Source organism: Sitophilus oryzae, unplaced genomic scaffold (genome assembly GCF_002938485.1).
Source record: "Sitophilus oryzae breed Bouriz unplaced genomic scaffold, Soryzae_2.0 scaffold_2006_pilon_pilon, whole genome shotgun sequence".
NCBI lineage: Eukaryota > Metazoa > Arthropoda > Insecta > Coleoptera > Curculionidae > Sitophilus > Sitophilus oryzae.
The window spans coordinates 4,935,471-4,950,240 of NW_022146732.1; the positions used below are offsets into that span (position 1 = coordinate 4,935,471).

Consider the following 14,770-nt stretch of genomic DNA (forward strand, 5'->3'; position numbering starts at 1 on the left):
TAATGGAAAAGGCTAATCAGGATGATAATTTTGTGAAAAATATTCTCTTCACTGATGAGTCTTCCTTTCCATTGCAAGGAAAACACAATCCTTCTATTGTCCGCTATTGGTCTCAGAAAAACGAACACCGAAGTTTTGAATATCGCACCCAGTACCCTGAAAAACTCAATGTTTGGGAAGGTATTTTAGGTGACCATTTAATAGGCCCATTTTTTATTGATGGTACCCTGAATGCTGACAAATATCTTGAGCTACTTCAGAACCAAGTTTTTCCCGCCGTTCAAAACTTTCCTGATCTTGACCTGGAAACAGTATGGTTTCAACAAGACGGTTGTCCCGCTCATAATGCGGTTAGAGTAAAAGCGTTTTTGTCGAATAATTTTCCTAACCGCCTTATTAGTGGGACTGGCGATATTAGGTGGCCGCCTAGATCTCCCGATTTGATTCCGAGTGACTTCTTTTTGTGGGGTTATCTTAAGGAGACTATCTACAGCCACGAAATCACGAGGCCGACAAATTTAGAGGAGTTAAGAGCAAAAATTGTTGAGACCTCTAATGCCTTACAGCAGAAACTCTTTCGGAGGTGCGAAGCAGTTTTTATCGTAGGTTAGGGTTTTGTTTAGCGAAAGAAGGAGGGCTGTTTGAACCATTTTTGTAGAAATACATATTTTTATTTGTTTATTTATTGTTATTGAATTAATTCTTGATTTTTCTGTTTTTATTTATTGGATTTTATAGTTTATTTTTTTAGAATAACGCTTTTATTTTCATAATGCATTACACGGCATAAAATTTTGGGATTATCGTGCTATGCGGGTTTTACTCTACGTATTTTTTCATAAATTTCAATAAGTGATTCAGGACTTTGAACAAAAAAAATCGCCAAATGTAACAGATTTGTATTGACATCCTGAGCTACGTGATGAAGTTTTTGAGAAAATCCGCAGATGTAAAATTTGCTTGCGCAAATTATTTCAATAATTCACTCTCGACGTTAGCGTAATATTTTTAAATAATGTGACGCTCCTCACCTATCCAATTCAAAAATGAGTACTGCCGACTAGTCCCATCGATCGCGACGTCTCTCGAGCGGCCGAGGTTGCCATATTTCAACCATAAAGCTCTTGCCGCGAGTAATAAACAATTTAACAACCTGTATACAGACCAGACCACCGTAGTAGTAACATAGGCAGAACCGGACGAATTAGCGTATACCCGTCCGCTGGATAAAAAGCAGCCGAAAAAATGCCATCAAATAAAAATAGGTAGATATGTGAAGTTTTATAATTTGTATTTATTCGTGTTTTAATAGCCAAAACGAATACATAGATTCTCGCAACAGTTCTCGTGTAAAATTTATTTTTTAAGTAAAATAATGGATGTTTACGAAGTTTGTGAGAAAATTCAATTGTAAAATGGTATTTCCAAAATAGGTCTTATCGGGATATACAAACAATTTTTCCACAAACTTTTGTAAACAAGCCAATTCTATCTTTACCTACTATATCAAGAGTTATTAATAATTTTGAAACACATGGATGCGTGTCCCCACAAAAACACAATGTTGATGTGTTGATTAATGAAGAACAGGAATTAAAGCAAGTGTTTAACCGTTTAAGTAGTGGACATGGAACTATTTTGTGATCCGCTGGATCACCAGATCTTTCTCCAAGTGATTTCTTTTTGTGGGGTTATGTAAAACCTAAAGTGTATGGTCATAATAGGGCTAATAATAAAATATGTTAGCCAATGTCAGACGGGGATTTTACGACCGCCTAGGCTTCTGTCTAGTACAAGAAGGTGGTCTTTTTGAACACTTGTTATAACTTTTTTTTATTTAGAGTAATATTATAGTTTTTTTGGGGTTTAGAGAATTTAGTTATTTTTAGTTTTAGCTTGTAAACACACTCAAATAATAAATATTTAAGTATTTTTATTTTAAATGTTACCTTAAGTGAAGGTAAACACTTAAAATGAAAATAATAAATACACGGCACTCCTCGCGTCATATTCCTAGTCTGTCACGACCTGGCCTGACCAGCCGACTAGCCGGCAGTGGCTCTCGAGTTGTGTCTCGAGTACGAACGCAAAACGGGTAAACGTAAATTCGTCCGGCAACTTGCTATGTTACTAATAGCCTGGTCTTCTCTGTATGTAACATAACCACACTAGTACCATAAATAACTATTATTCGCTGAATATGTTTTGTTCTAAATCGAATAATCAAATGTTGTCAGTTTTAAAAATATGTCTATATTTAAACTAAATAGTTCTGCAAACTGGGTTTGCTCAACAATAAGAAGACTATTATTGAAAATACCTTATATACCTTTTCCTGTGCAATAAGGGGCTCGAATTTTGGACAACCTGTACATTCGAATGAGTGGCGGCATTCGCAAAATGGCGCCGTTTAAAAACAAAGCCGGTTTTAGTTACAATGTTTACATGGGATAAACAGGCGAGTACCGCGGCACCGATTGTTTTTCCGGCGCGGTGGTTCCCACGCATCAACCGCGAACAATGGCTGCATCTGGTCAGCCATTGTTCCACGCCGGAGGGAAGCGCTATTAAAATAATCACCGCAATTTCCATGCTTTTATTCCGGCAACCTTATCTGCCTGATTACTACCATTTTACCCGTCCGTCGTCTACGTATGTGTTTACCTTTATTGTTTGGGAAATTTTAATTTCGAACAATATACGGAATTGATTCAGTTTTTGATTAATTTTAATAACCATATTACATACAATTTACTTCCTTATTGTACGTTTATATAGGAATAATATCTACGGAATTATATCGCCAAGTCGAGCACAACTGAACCATTATTTCATTGAAGTACAGTTCGTACAAATATAAAAGGTAAAAAATATATTGATGAACATTACAGTATATTCTACAATAATTTTAAAATATGGTTCTTAACTTTTGCATTTAACATTTATTTGTAAAGCTCCAAACAAATCAGATAATGGACTTTACTCGATCATTGACTGACCCTGTAAGAAACAGAAAGACACAGATAAGAAAATTTAATGTATTACACAAATACAATATTTTTTCGTTAAAGAAGGAGTGATTGACTTTCGAGTCTTTCGAGTTATTATTAGAAAACCTGCAAATCCTGTATACTCTGTATAGAAAAATTGTCTGTTTCAGATTCTACAGTTTTAAGATGGAGAAAAGTATGTCATATATTTAACTAAACGTTGCTTTGTTTTTTAGAATCTCTGTGGCCTTTAAAGGAATCTAATAAAACCAGAATCGATTTCAGGACATTACAAAAACCATTCGTCACTAGACAAAATTCACCGGGATACCCTTGTACCTGTTATTCTTTATTTTGGAAGACGTTCAATATAATTGTATTAACCCACTTATCACCAAAACATTAATTCCGAAATAAAGTTATTTTCCTAATAAATTTGATATTTATTTCATTCAAATTGTTAGTACTGATCCTATTCGATTAAAATCGACTCAAGTTTTAAACAAAGTGACATATTAATAAATCATTAAGCATGGCACTTCAAAATATAAAGAGAAAGGCTTGAAATGAAAGAAATGTATTTGAAAAACAAAAGGAAAACACTAATAATCAAATATATATTTCTTTAAATCAAATAGGCAGCATTTTTATTTTAAATCTGATATACCACTAATAATGACAATGATCATGTATGTTTTATATGTATGAGTATATGCGTAAAATCAATAGATGTCTTATTAATTCCATTATGACCATTAATGAGGCCAAATATGATTGATTTTATTTCATTCATTAGCCTTATTTTTGATTTTACAACGTTTTTTCTCTCAGTGTAGATTGTAGATTATTATTGGAGGGGGAGAATTAATCTCATTATAACTCATTATACAGTCTCGAGGCTTGACAACTGAGGTAAGTTCGAGTTGACTTGGTTTTACTGAGGTAAGTTCTCCATCTCCGATATCAGTCCTACCAAAGTTTATGCCACGATTGGTTGTTGTCTCGGAGCACTCAGTGATGAGGTGGTTTTCCCCATTTCCTCACAGAATCTGCATTCGCCATTGTTTCTTAGCTTTAATCTTGTTAATTCACTGAGGTGTTCATGGAGGAGACACTGTCCTGTTAAAACCCCGTATCAATCCGAAAATTGTTCTTACTTAAATCAAGGAAAATCTCTAATTTTTCTCGATGGCTATGAAATGAGGATCGCTGTCATTTTATATGTAAAATTATATGGGGAATGTCATCGATATTGATTTCCAAACCAAACTAGGCGCCGTTTTTTTAAATATATTGCCTAACCAAACGGCCAAAATCATCCTTGTTGATCGCCCCGTAGTATATCATAAACAGATTAAAAGAAAGTACAATTTAAAACCGCAAGATGAGCGCAAAGATGAGAAACCTCCAGGTTTCCCGTCTGCCTTGGCCGACTATCCCTCTCTATCCCTCTCTCATTTCGCTCTATTCCATAGCCTCCGCGATCTCCTTAGCGGGCTGCTCTCTTTTTTCGAATTATATGGAGCAAGAATTTAGTTAAATATTATCGTGGAGGGAGGGTGGCCTGCACAAGATTTATGCCAGGGGCGGGGGGAAGGGGAAGAGCAGGCATTTAGAGCTCGGCAACGTCGGATTTTAATCTACATGCACAAATCAGGGGCGTACCAGTTTATTTATTTCAATAAACGTTCGGCATTTAACGTTTTATGTAAAACTGGCTAGGTATTTTTACACAATCGAAGAAGGAAATTAAAGATAAAGGATTTTACTATATCCGTGTTGTAGCACTTTTTTAGACAACTTTATTTTTAAGATTTTATGTTTGGATTAAATTTTCTCGAAGACATCTGTAAAATCTATCTATACAGGGTGAGTTTTCTACGATGTTCTCTATGGGTATCTCGGAAACTACTGGAGATAGACAGTCGGTTAAATGGGGAAAGAATTGCAGTTTTGTGGGGTCATAAATATGCGCCTTTCAGATTTTTGAAAAAGTTCATGGCTTACTAGATATTTCGAAAAAAAACAAATTTTGGCTATTTTAAAAATTGTCCCTAACTTCATTATAAGCTATTTTAGACAAAAAGTCTTCAGATAAAGGTTGTAGATAATCACATCCTTTATGAGACTGTGCCCTCCGTTTTCTTCTAAAGCCTGTCATTTTTGACATATGACACAAACATATGTTTTTTTAAATAGAAACCATAGTTGGCCATGACTTCATAAAAAGCGCCATTTTTTAAGCTTTTCAGCGATATAAGCTATAATATGCTTTCTTCGAACAATTACAGAGTTATAGCCAATTCTTATCATTTTTAAACAATTTCACTTAGTTAGCCATGGAAACAAGTTTAATCGTCTTTGCTCTCAGAAATGTGAAGCTGTCACATCCGAATTTTGTAAATTAAAATAAACAAAAATTGTAAATATGAATTTTTCAAATGAAGAAAAGCGTGTAGATAATCCCGCATCAAAAGAGTGGTTCCAACATGACTTTTATTACCACCCCCCCCCCCTCATTATGAAAGAAATGTTAAAAATTATTTACATCAAAATTATGCAAACTCAGGAATAGAAAGAGGTGGAAAAATTGCATGGGCCTCCTCGATTACCTGACCTATCCATTTTAGATTTTTTTATGCGGTATGGTTAACAATAAGGTTTACAAAAGAATTTGTGAATGAATAGAGGCACTGGAAGTGGCGGTACGAGAGAAGGTTAATTAAGTCCACCGGTCCTTCTATGAGAATAGGTAGTAATTCAGTTTTAAAAAGATGCAACTCAAAACAATGGCGGATTTTCTAAAATAACTTACAGTGTATGCAGTGATATTATTTTTTAAGTTTTAGTTTGTGTAATGTAAATTGTAAAGAACCGTTTATTCTAACTTCTTATAAGTTTTATAAATCATAATAGAATAAGAATACCATGCAATCCAATTGAAATTAATCAAGAAAGATCAGAATTGGCTATAACTAAATGTAACTTTTCTAACATGTCTTGAAACCCGTTCTCTAAAAAACGTAACATTTACCGGTTAACCTATCCTCGAAAATATATGGTCAAGAAATGTTGAACCAATAATACTACACGGTTTTCTGCATTTGCAAAATTCATTTTTACAATTTTTGCTTATTTTAATTTACAAAGTTTGGATATGACAGCTTCACATTTCCGAGAGCAAAGACTCTTGTTGTTGAGAACTTGTTTCGATGGCTAACTAAGTGAAATTGTTTAAAAATTATAAGAATTGACTATAACTCAGTAATTTTTCGAAGAAAAGATATTTTAGCTTATATCGCTGAAAAGCTTAAAAAATGGCGCTTTTTATGAAGTCATGGCCAACTATGGTTTCCATTTAAAAAAAAACATATGTTTGTGTCATATGTCAAAAATGACAGGCTTTAGAAGAAAACGGAGGACACAGTCTCATTAAGGATGTGATTATCTACAATTTTTATCTGAAAACTTTTTGTCTAAAACATCTTATAATGGAGTTAGGAACAATTTTTAAAATAGCCGAAATTTGTTTTTTTCGAAATATCTAGTAAGCCATGAACTTTTTCAAAAATCTGAAAGCCGCATATTTATGACCCCACAAAACTGCAATTCTTTCCCCATTTAACCGACTCTCTATCTCCAGTAGTTTCCGAGATACCCATAGAGAACATCGTAGGAAACTCACCCTGTATACAGGGTGGCGTACCTTATTCGCTTCGGTTGATTATACAAAAACGGAAAGATGTAAAACAAAATTTTATGGGTATATGTGGGGAGGTAATGTGCACAATTTAAAATTATTTTGAATTGTACAGGATGTTTCAGAACTAAGATCCATACCAAAGTTACATTTTTTCTTATGGAACATGCGGTATTTTATTTCATTTTTGGATTCTTGGGACCAAAAAAGGTATTTATTATAAGGGTTAAATATGTTTAAAATCTTTGGTTTTGAGATATTGAAAGATATTTAAATTTGCATGCTACAATAGAATAGATTATTAACACCCTGTACATTATTTTTCAGAATTAGTTCTTGTACTGAGTTTAAAGGTAGAGAAATAAACTTTACAGAAAAATGTTATTCCTTCCTTAAATGTATACAGGGGTATCAAAAATTGCTGGTCTATTTGAAATATTTATATTACATAAAAACTTCGTTATTTCAAATGCAACACTATGTATTTTTTTAAATAAGTCGAAGCAGATTTAAATGCTTTTTCAAACTATATTAGGGTTTCCTGTACCTATCTGGCTCAGATTTTGAATAAACAGCGATTTTTCAATAAAATTGTAATCAAGATGGCTAGTGTTGTCATGGCAAGTATCTAGTGACAGTTAGTAGCTATTTTCAAAATCGAAATTTGTTTATGGACTTGTTTAAATTTATACCGGTTTACTTTTATTTAATTTATTTACAATAGTTTAATAAATAATATTTATTAAACATGTGTTTATTATTCTATCAAGAAAAACGAAGAAGTAAGTAGTCTTTGAATTATTTTACGATGACTTGTAGATACATGGATTTTCTATAAAAATTACGGAAAATTCATTTTCTTCACTTCCAACGACAAGTTTCTGCCTAATAGTTTTTTTATAAACCACACTACCAGGCGAAATAGGACAAGAAGTTTTTCAAAGAAACTCTTATCAGGAAGATTCCTATTTGGATATCTTTGAGCATAAGCCCTTGAGGCCAAGAAGCAATTTTCCTAACAAAATAATATCACTCCTAACATATCTATTCGTTCCGCCAGCAGATACTGCTTTATTTTTATTTTTTTCTTGATAAAATAGGTAAATTTAAGTAAACTGTTATAAATTATAAATAATAATGTCCATAAACTAATGTCTACTTTGAAAATAGTTCCTAACTGTTACTAAAAAATTGCCATGGCGACACCAGCCATCTCAATTTTATTTAAAAATCGCTTTTTATTCAAAATCTGAGTTAGATAGATATAGGAAACCATAATATAGTTTGAAAGAGCATTCGAATCTGCTTCGATTTATTTAAAAAAATACAGGGTGTTATATTTGAAATAACAAAGTTTTTATATAAAATATATCCTTAAAATAGATCAGCAACTTTTGATAGCCCGGTATAAATTTAAGAAACCAATACCATTTTTCAGTAAAGTTTATTTCTCTACCTTTAAACTCAGCATAAGAATTAATTATGAAAAGTAATGTACAGGGTGTTAATAGTCTATTCTATTGTAGCATGCAAATTTAAATGTCTTTAAATATCTCAAAAACTAAAGATTTTAAACATATTTAACCCTTATAATAAATGCCTTTTTTGGGCCCAAGAATCCAAAACTGATATAAAATACCGGGTGTTCCATAAGAAAAAATATAACTTTGGTATGGATCTCAGTTCTGACACACCCTTTACATTTCAAAATAATTTTAAATTATGCACATTGCCTTTCCACATATACCCATAAAATATTTTGTTTCTACATCTTTCCGTTTTCGTATAATCAATCGAGGCGAATCTCGTGTGTTAGTGTCAATTTAGACACACGGTAAAATTAAATTATTTAAAAATTATCATTATTAAAAAGAGACGTTAGCTTATAACACTTTTAATTTTGTTTAACTTAATAACTCAATTCTCAACTAAAATGCGGCACTCCGTGGACATGACTTTTGTTGACGCCACTGCGCTCGGGGTGGTTTTTACCCCTTAACTAGACGGTCGGGGGGTAGTAGGGGGCAGGAAACCCCCCGGTTCTCCCCCGCGGAACTCGAGAAAAGACTTTGGCGACGATAAAAACATCTTGTAGCGCGGAGATTTACTTTGCCCAGGCACATATTCAAATTATCAGCGAATTTGTTTCTGCGTCTTTTTCTCCTTATTTTTCAAACTTTCTCGAAAAGACCGAGAAGTTAGTTTTTCTCTCTTCTCGCTTGCTTTCCGTTAAAAATTATCGTGCGAATTGCGATTGCACGAGAGTTATTTGTGTGAAATAGCCAGGAACAAAATTTCACGAATGCAAAATTTTAGAAAACCCTTTTCTGGTTTTTAAAATTCATTACCTTGGTTGGGTGGCACTCAGAGTAGGAAGATTTTTTTATGCCTAATTTGTTCAGCTTCTCTATAAATCATGTTACGTGCTTGTAATAATGTTTTTATTCCAAAAAAGCGTGTGTTTAAAACATAAAGTAAATTTTGTATTTTTTGTTAGAGATAAAAACACAAAATACTTAAATTCGAAATAGTATTTTCAAAAAAAGACCGAAAAACTTAAAAATAAGCGTCAGACTAGGCGAGTCCTGCCAAGAAATTGTTTCGCCACTCTTTTTATCGGTGTCAATCATTCGGAACGCGCACCTGAGCCGTCAAAATAGAGCGACGGACGGCTTTCTCGGTTTCCGTTGACTGATGAGGAAGTGTCCCTCTTTTCGAAACGTCGAAACACAGATGTATTTATAAATATTGGCGCATCACATTCGGCGCTTATCATAGAAACAACTCTAACAAAGATTGGGAGACCTTTGTACTGTTAATGTTACAAATAATTATTCGGGTTGTGAAATTACCTGTAGTCTCGGAAGGATATTTGACAGTGACAGTTGAATCTGGTATTTTAATTAAAAGGTATATTATATTTTCTGTCATTTTTTAGATCATTGTTTATACATTTGATGTAGACAGATTTTGGGCAAACTGTTCTTCTTTAATTTTTTTTCTTTCTTTCTTTTTTTTTCTTTCTGATTTTCTTTTTTCTTTTCTTGCTTTTTTTCTTCTCTTTTTAATGCGCCGCTGAGATATCTTTTACTGCTTTCTTAGTAATAACTAATAGTATAAATAAATAAATAAATGCCTTTATTGTCAAAAAATTTTACAAAAAAAAAGAGCAAAAAGTAGTAAAACAAACAAACAAAAAAGAATATAAAACAAGTATACAAATTACATTGTCAGTCTTATTGTCTAAAATAAACATTTATAAATGTTTACAATGTCAAAGAATAAAAAAATAAAAATAAGATTCAAAAATATTTAGTAAGTTTATAGTAAATAGCATATATTAGACCAGTGTTTACAAGATCAAATTCGATTATCAAAATATAAGTCATTTACGGCGTAGAAAGCCTTGTCTAGTAAATAAGATTTCAATGCTTTGCGAAATGAAGAAAATGATGTTATGGAATTGATTTCAAATGGCAGATTGTGCATTTTTTTCGAGTTGTATAATATTGAACTTTTAACTAACTCTGAGCGTGGGGTAGGTAGATAAAGATCTTGCTCCGCGTTCCTGAGTGGATAAGTGTGAGATGGCCTTTCTTGAGAAGCTGTATACTAATAAATTGTTAGTATTTCTGCTTGATTTTTTCGGATATTTTTTTTCCAAATTACTTCTCGAATCTTTCATCATCTATAGAAACAGTGAAATGAATCTGAAGAGTCTGTAGCAAACAATTCCTTTATACAGGTTGAGCTTCTTCAGGTATAGCCCTTCACAACCATATATACTACCAAAAGGCCAGTTGTAATCCACACTTTATCCAGCACTACTGAGCACTAGCAGCTTCTTTGTTGATTTAGAATTTTGTCTTTGAATGAAGGTTTTACTATGTCTCTCTCTACTATCTCCTCGCTTCACGAAGATACTTCGAATTTGATGATTCAATATTCGTTATATTGACAAAAAGCTATATGGATTGTCTTGTCCCCAAGTTTTTTTTTAAAGATAGGACTCAAATAGGTTCCTTATAATTGCAAATATTTTCTAGAGTATTGAGAGTATTTATTAGGGTAAATGAACCATCGTTGCCATAGAAGTGGACCTATTCAGACTTTAATTCTGTGCAATATTTTGTATTAAGAATTTTATATAATATTTCTGTTGAACGATTTTAAAGGTGTCTCTGTTTTGTTTCAGAAAATGGACTACCCAGACGACTTAGAACGGCGTACACCAACACCCAACTATTAGAATTAGAAAAAGAATTCCATTTTAACAAATACTCTGCAGGCCGAGAAGGATAGAGATAGCAGCTTCTTTAGATTTGACGGAAAGACAGGTTAGATTAACTACTTCATAATTAAAATTATTCAAAATATAAGAAATGTCCTGAAATCCAAAACTATACTAGGTACCTATTTACTTTAGTTGATCTGTACTTAGTTTCCTATAAATATCGTAATCTTAATCTAGAATTTTCAAAATTCTATACCAATGGTTTCGCAGATACGCGCAATATTAATAGTTATTTTTCATACATAGCAACTGTTAAAATTGCCTTGTATCTATCAAAAATAGTACTTTAACCCCAAGGGTCGATTAAATGATACTTTAACAGCGACACGATAGGTTAAAAAGTTTATTTCTTCTCGTACGTTTTTTAATTGCTTCCATTTTTGAAAATTTTTGTATTCCTTTTCATAAGTTATTCGGGATTTAAATGGAAGTAGTTTGGATATGGCGTTTGTCGCCTCAGCCTGAATATCTGTTGATAATTTACTCATTTCGTTTTGAGCCATTTCTGGCTCCAATTCAATCAGAAATCGACACAAAAGAGAATTAAAAAATATTGACTCAAAACTGACAACAAAAGAGGCAGCTTTATTTATTTGTCAAATTACATAGAAACCAACACCAACCCAGCACAATATTTTTTCTACTCGTAATACATTCCTTGAAATAATAATTTCTGAATATTTTTTAAAACGTAACTCGCTATCGAAAAAAATATTGTTTTATACACGACGATAAAATTGCATTATCGTCTTGTATAAAAAATAACTATTACTTTTAAGAATCAAAAATCACAAAACAACGTCAACCAAGAAATGCTTTCTGGTTCTGGGAAAAAATAATATCGGTCAGGGCTATTACCGGACACGAACCTCGTCTATCCATCGGTCGGTCAAAATTCGACAGAATCGAGGCAAAAAAAGCCTGCAAGACGAACGCCGGGCATATAGCCTGTAATACTACAATCCTAGCCGCCCGAGATCGATCATTAATCAAAGTTGAATCCATTAAGAGGGACGCCAGGCGAGCAAGACAAGCCGTAACTATTCGATCTATTAAGTGGGTTTTACTTAAATCGAGAATAATTGGAAATTGTCTTGCGAGCGGGAGATGCGTTTAATTTTGGTTAATTCGGCCTGGACGAGAAAAAAATTGCTCGTCTGGTCAGGCCTGTCATTACGACACAGATGCCCGCTGGCAGATAAAAATATCAAGAGATGCTATAGGCAACAAATGATTTCTTTTGCCGAAGACTTTCGACGAAGACCAAAAACTTGCCGAAAAAAAACACGTCTAAAGGTTCATTCTCACTATACCTTCCGATTCCATTGCATATCCGTTCCGTATTTTTTATTGTATTGACGCTATACGTAAGCTTCCATTCCGTATCAGTTCCATACTTTTTATTGTACCATTTATATCATTACGAAAGTTTTATGATTTAAAAAGGTAATAGATTTAATTAAGAGGTGAAAGAATAAATAAATATCATCAAAATGTTAACAGATAGGATATGGAACGGAAGGGAAATGGAATGGATAGTGTGCATTGTCCTATTCAGTTACATAATATAATATTTTATGTAAACAGAAGGTAGCTGTTGCATCGCCGACGTGGATGGACATAGAAAATCCCATGTAAATTTTAAAAATAATGAATAAGTTCTCCCCATTTTATTTTACAGTACATTAAATGTATTTGAAACTTTTCAAAGAACTCCTTAAAATGAAGCAAATTGTTAATTTTGAATGATTTATACGAATTCGTGCTTGAGTTACAAAAATACTAAATTAAACAAAAAATAATACGGTTATAGATTAGAATAGCAATGCCACCTTCAAATTCAATCTTTCGATGTCAAATTAAACTGGTTTCGAAATAGTAATTTATGTAACAAGTTGCGAAATGAATGTGTTTTAAGCACGGGACGCAAAATTACTGCACTTACTAATGTGTCGAGTGCTTAAAACTCTCTTTTCGCAACAAATTTCATACAAGATTTTTTGTGAAAGCGGATAATTTGAGATTTTCATGCTATTATTATTATTTATTTTTAAACATTTTTTAAAATGTCCTGGTAATCGGTTTCTAAGGCATTGTTTATGCATTGTTTAATGACAAAGTCCTGTCAGGTTCAAACTTGGTTCAAACGTCGCCGTATTTAGTACAAAGTTTTGTGTTGCTGAAGCTGCGCTATTCACGTTATTTCCCGAGACTTGTGTCTAGCCCTAGCAGGCAACTGTTAAGCCCGACCAATCACGTTAGAGTTTTTGACAAACACGAATGAATTAACACACTCCAAATAACCTCGCTAACCAACCTGATTGGTCAAGCTTAATAGTTGACTGCTAAGACTAGACACTTCTGTGCCCGAGAAGTCGAAAAACTTATACGAGACCACCTACAACAACTTTAACGTTTCATTTTTTACTTTTAGGCACTAGGGCTTTAACGTTCTAACAAATCAGCTTGTTGTAAACATCAGTACATATTCTTTTATGAAATTGAACGATCTTCAAAAAAGGTCTGATATGATTTTTCATTAAAAGGTCTGAAAAACTATATTGTCCCTTGCGTAAGACAGCTTTTCGTCAATAGAGCAGTAATGGGTTTGTTTGTATCTCACTGGAGGAAATCAAATTAAACTAAAACTAAAAGTATTGGGCGCCAGGCAAGGTACAAAAAATACATAGTAGTAGTCAAAATAATGACTATATTGAATCAGGATGATTACTAATTATTGTAATGTATATTGTAAATTTTTTGTTATGTAAAACAACGCTTCATCGTGTGTAAAAATCAGAGTATCTATATTTTATTTTCTTTCTGACAACTTTAATTAATGTTCCAGGTTAAAGTATGGTTCCAGAATAGAAGAATGAAACACAAACGTCAAACTCTAGGCAAACAGTCTGAAGATGGTGACGACAAAGACTCCGTCACGAGCGAAGGGAGTAAAAGCGCAAAACTGACCGACAAATATCTAGACGATGAAATGTCAAAGAAGAGTTGTCAGGGTTGTGAAATGCCTTCAACAGGTAAAATAATTTATTTTCAAATAATGTATTTTTTTCTTTTCATTGCGATCTGTAAGTTTCCTATCTCTGTGCCCAGCACTAGCTTGTATAGGACCTTGATAGGGTCTACTACTACTTCCTCTGTGTCTAGCCTTCCTTTCCCAAATAGAAAATGTCTCTTGCAATCCAAAGCATCACAGTGACATAGTATCACTTGAGAGCAATATCTCCTGCCAAAAAACCTGATGTAATCCGCACTTGAAATGTTAACAAATAAAATAATTCATTTTTCCAGGACTCTGCGTGTCACATGACGAAATACCCGACATTGCCTCGTCCAGGGGAAATAACAACAACACGCCTAGTGCAACAAATAACAATAATAGTACTGGAGCTTTCAGCAGCGGGAACTCTACAGGAGCCAGTAGCGTAGGTAAGATAGTTTATTTCCAGGGACATAAATAAATCTGGAAATTTCTAATATATTTCTTGATACAATCAACACAATTTTCTTTATACAGGGTGTTTCAAAAAAACTTGTGCCATCTCTCGTGGGGAGATTCTTCACGTAAAAATAAGATTTATTTTTTATATAAACATAGGTTTGATTCTGCTTTGTTTCGTAACTACAGGGGGTGTAATAATTCTTTTCCAAGTGCTTTTAGCGATTCGAATGAAATTTGGGGGCAAAAATTACTATGAGTTCTACATATTTTAATGCTAAAAAACTATCGCCAGATTTACCAAGGACGTGCATATGGGTTATCACTGG

The 14,770-nt window shown here is 33.3% G+C and overlaps 1 protein-coding gene across 1 annotated transcript in view; it reads left to right on the forward strand.

Annotated features, from left to right (window-relative positions):
- Window positions 1-14,770, forward strand: part of LOC115883902 (homeotic protein proboscipedia) — a 108,856-nt gene that overhangs the window by 89,697 nt on the left and 4,389 nt on the right. The window contains 4 exon segments of the mRNA XM_030902328.1: window positions 10,886-10,969; window positions 10,972-11,027; window positions 13,833-14,019; window positions 14,294-14,431. Coding sequence (XP_030758188.1) covers window positions 10,886-10,969; window positions 10,972-11,027; window positions 13,833-14,019; window positions 14,294-14,431 — 465 coding nt within the window.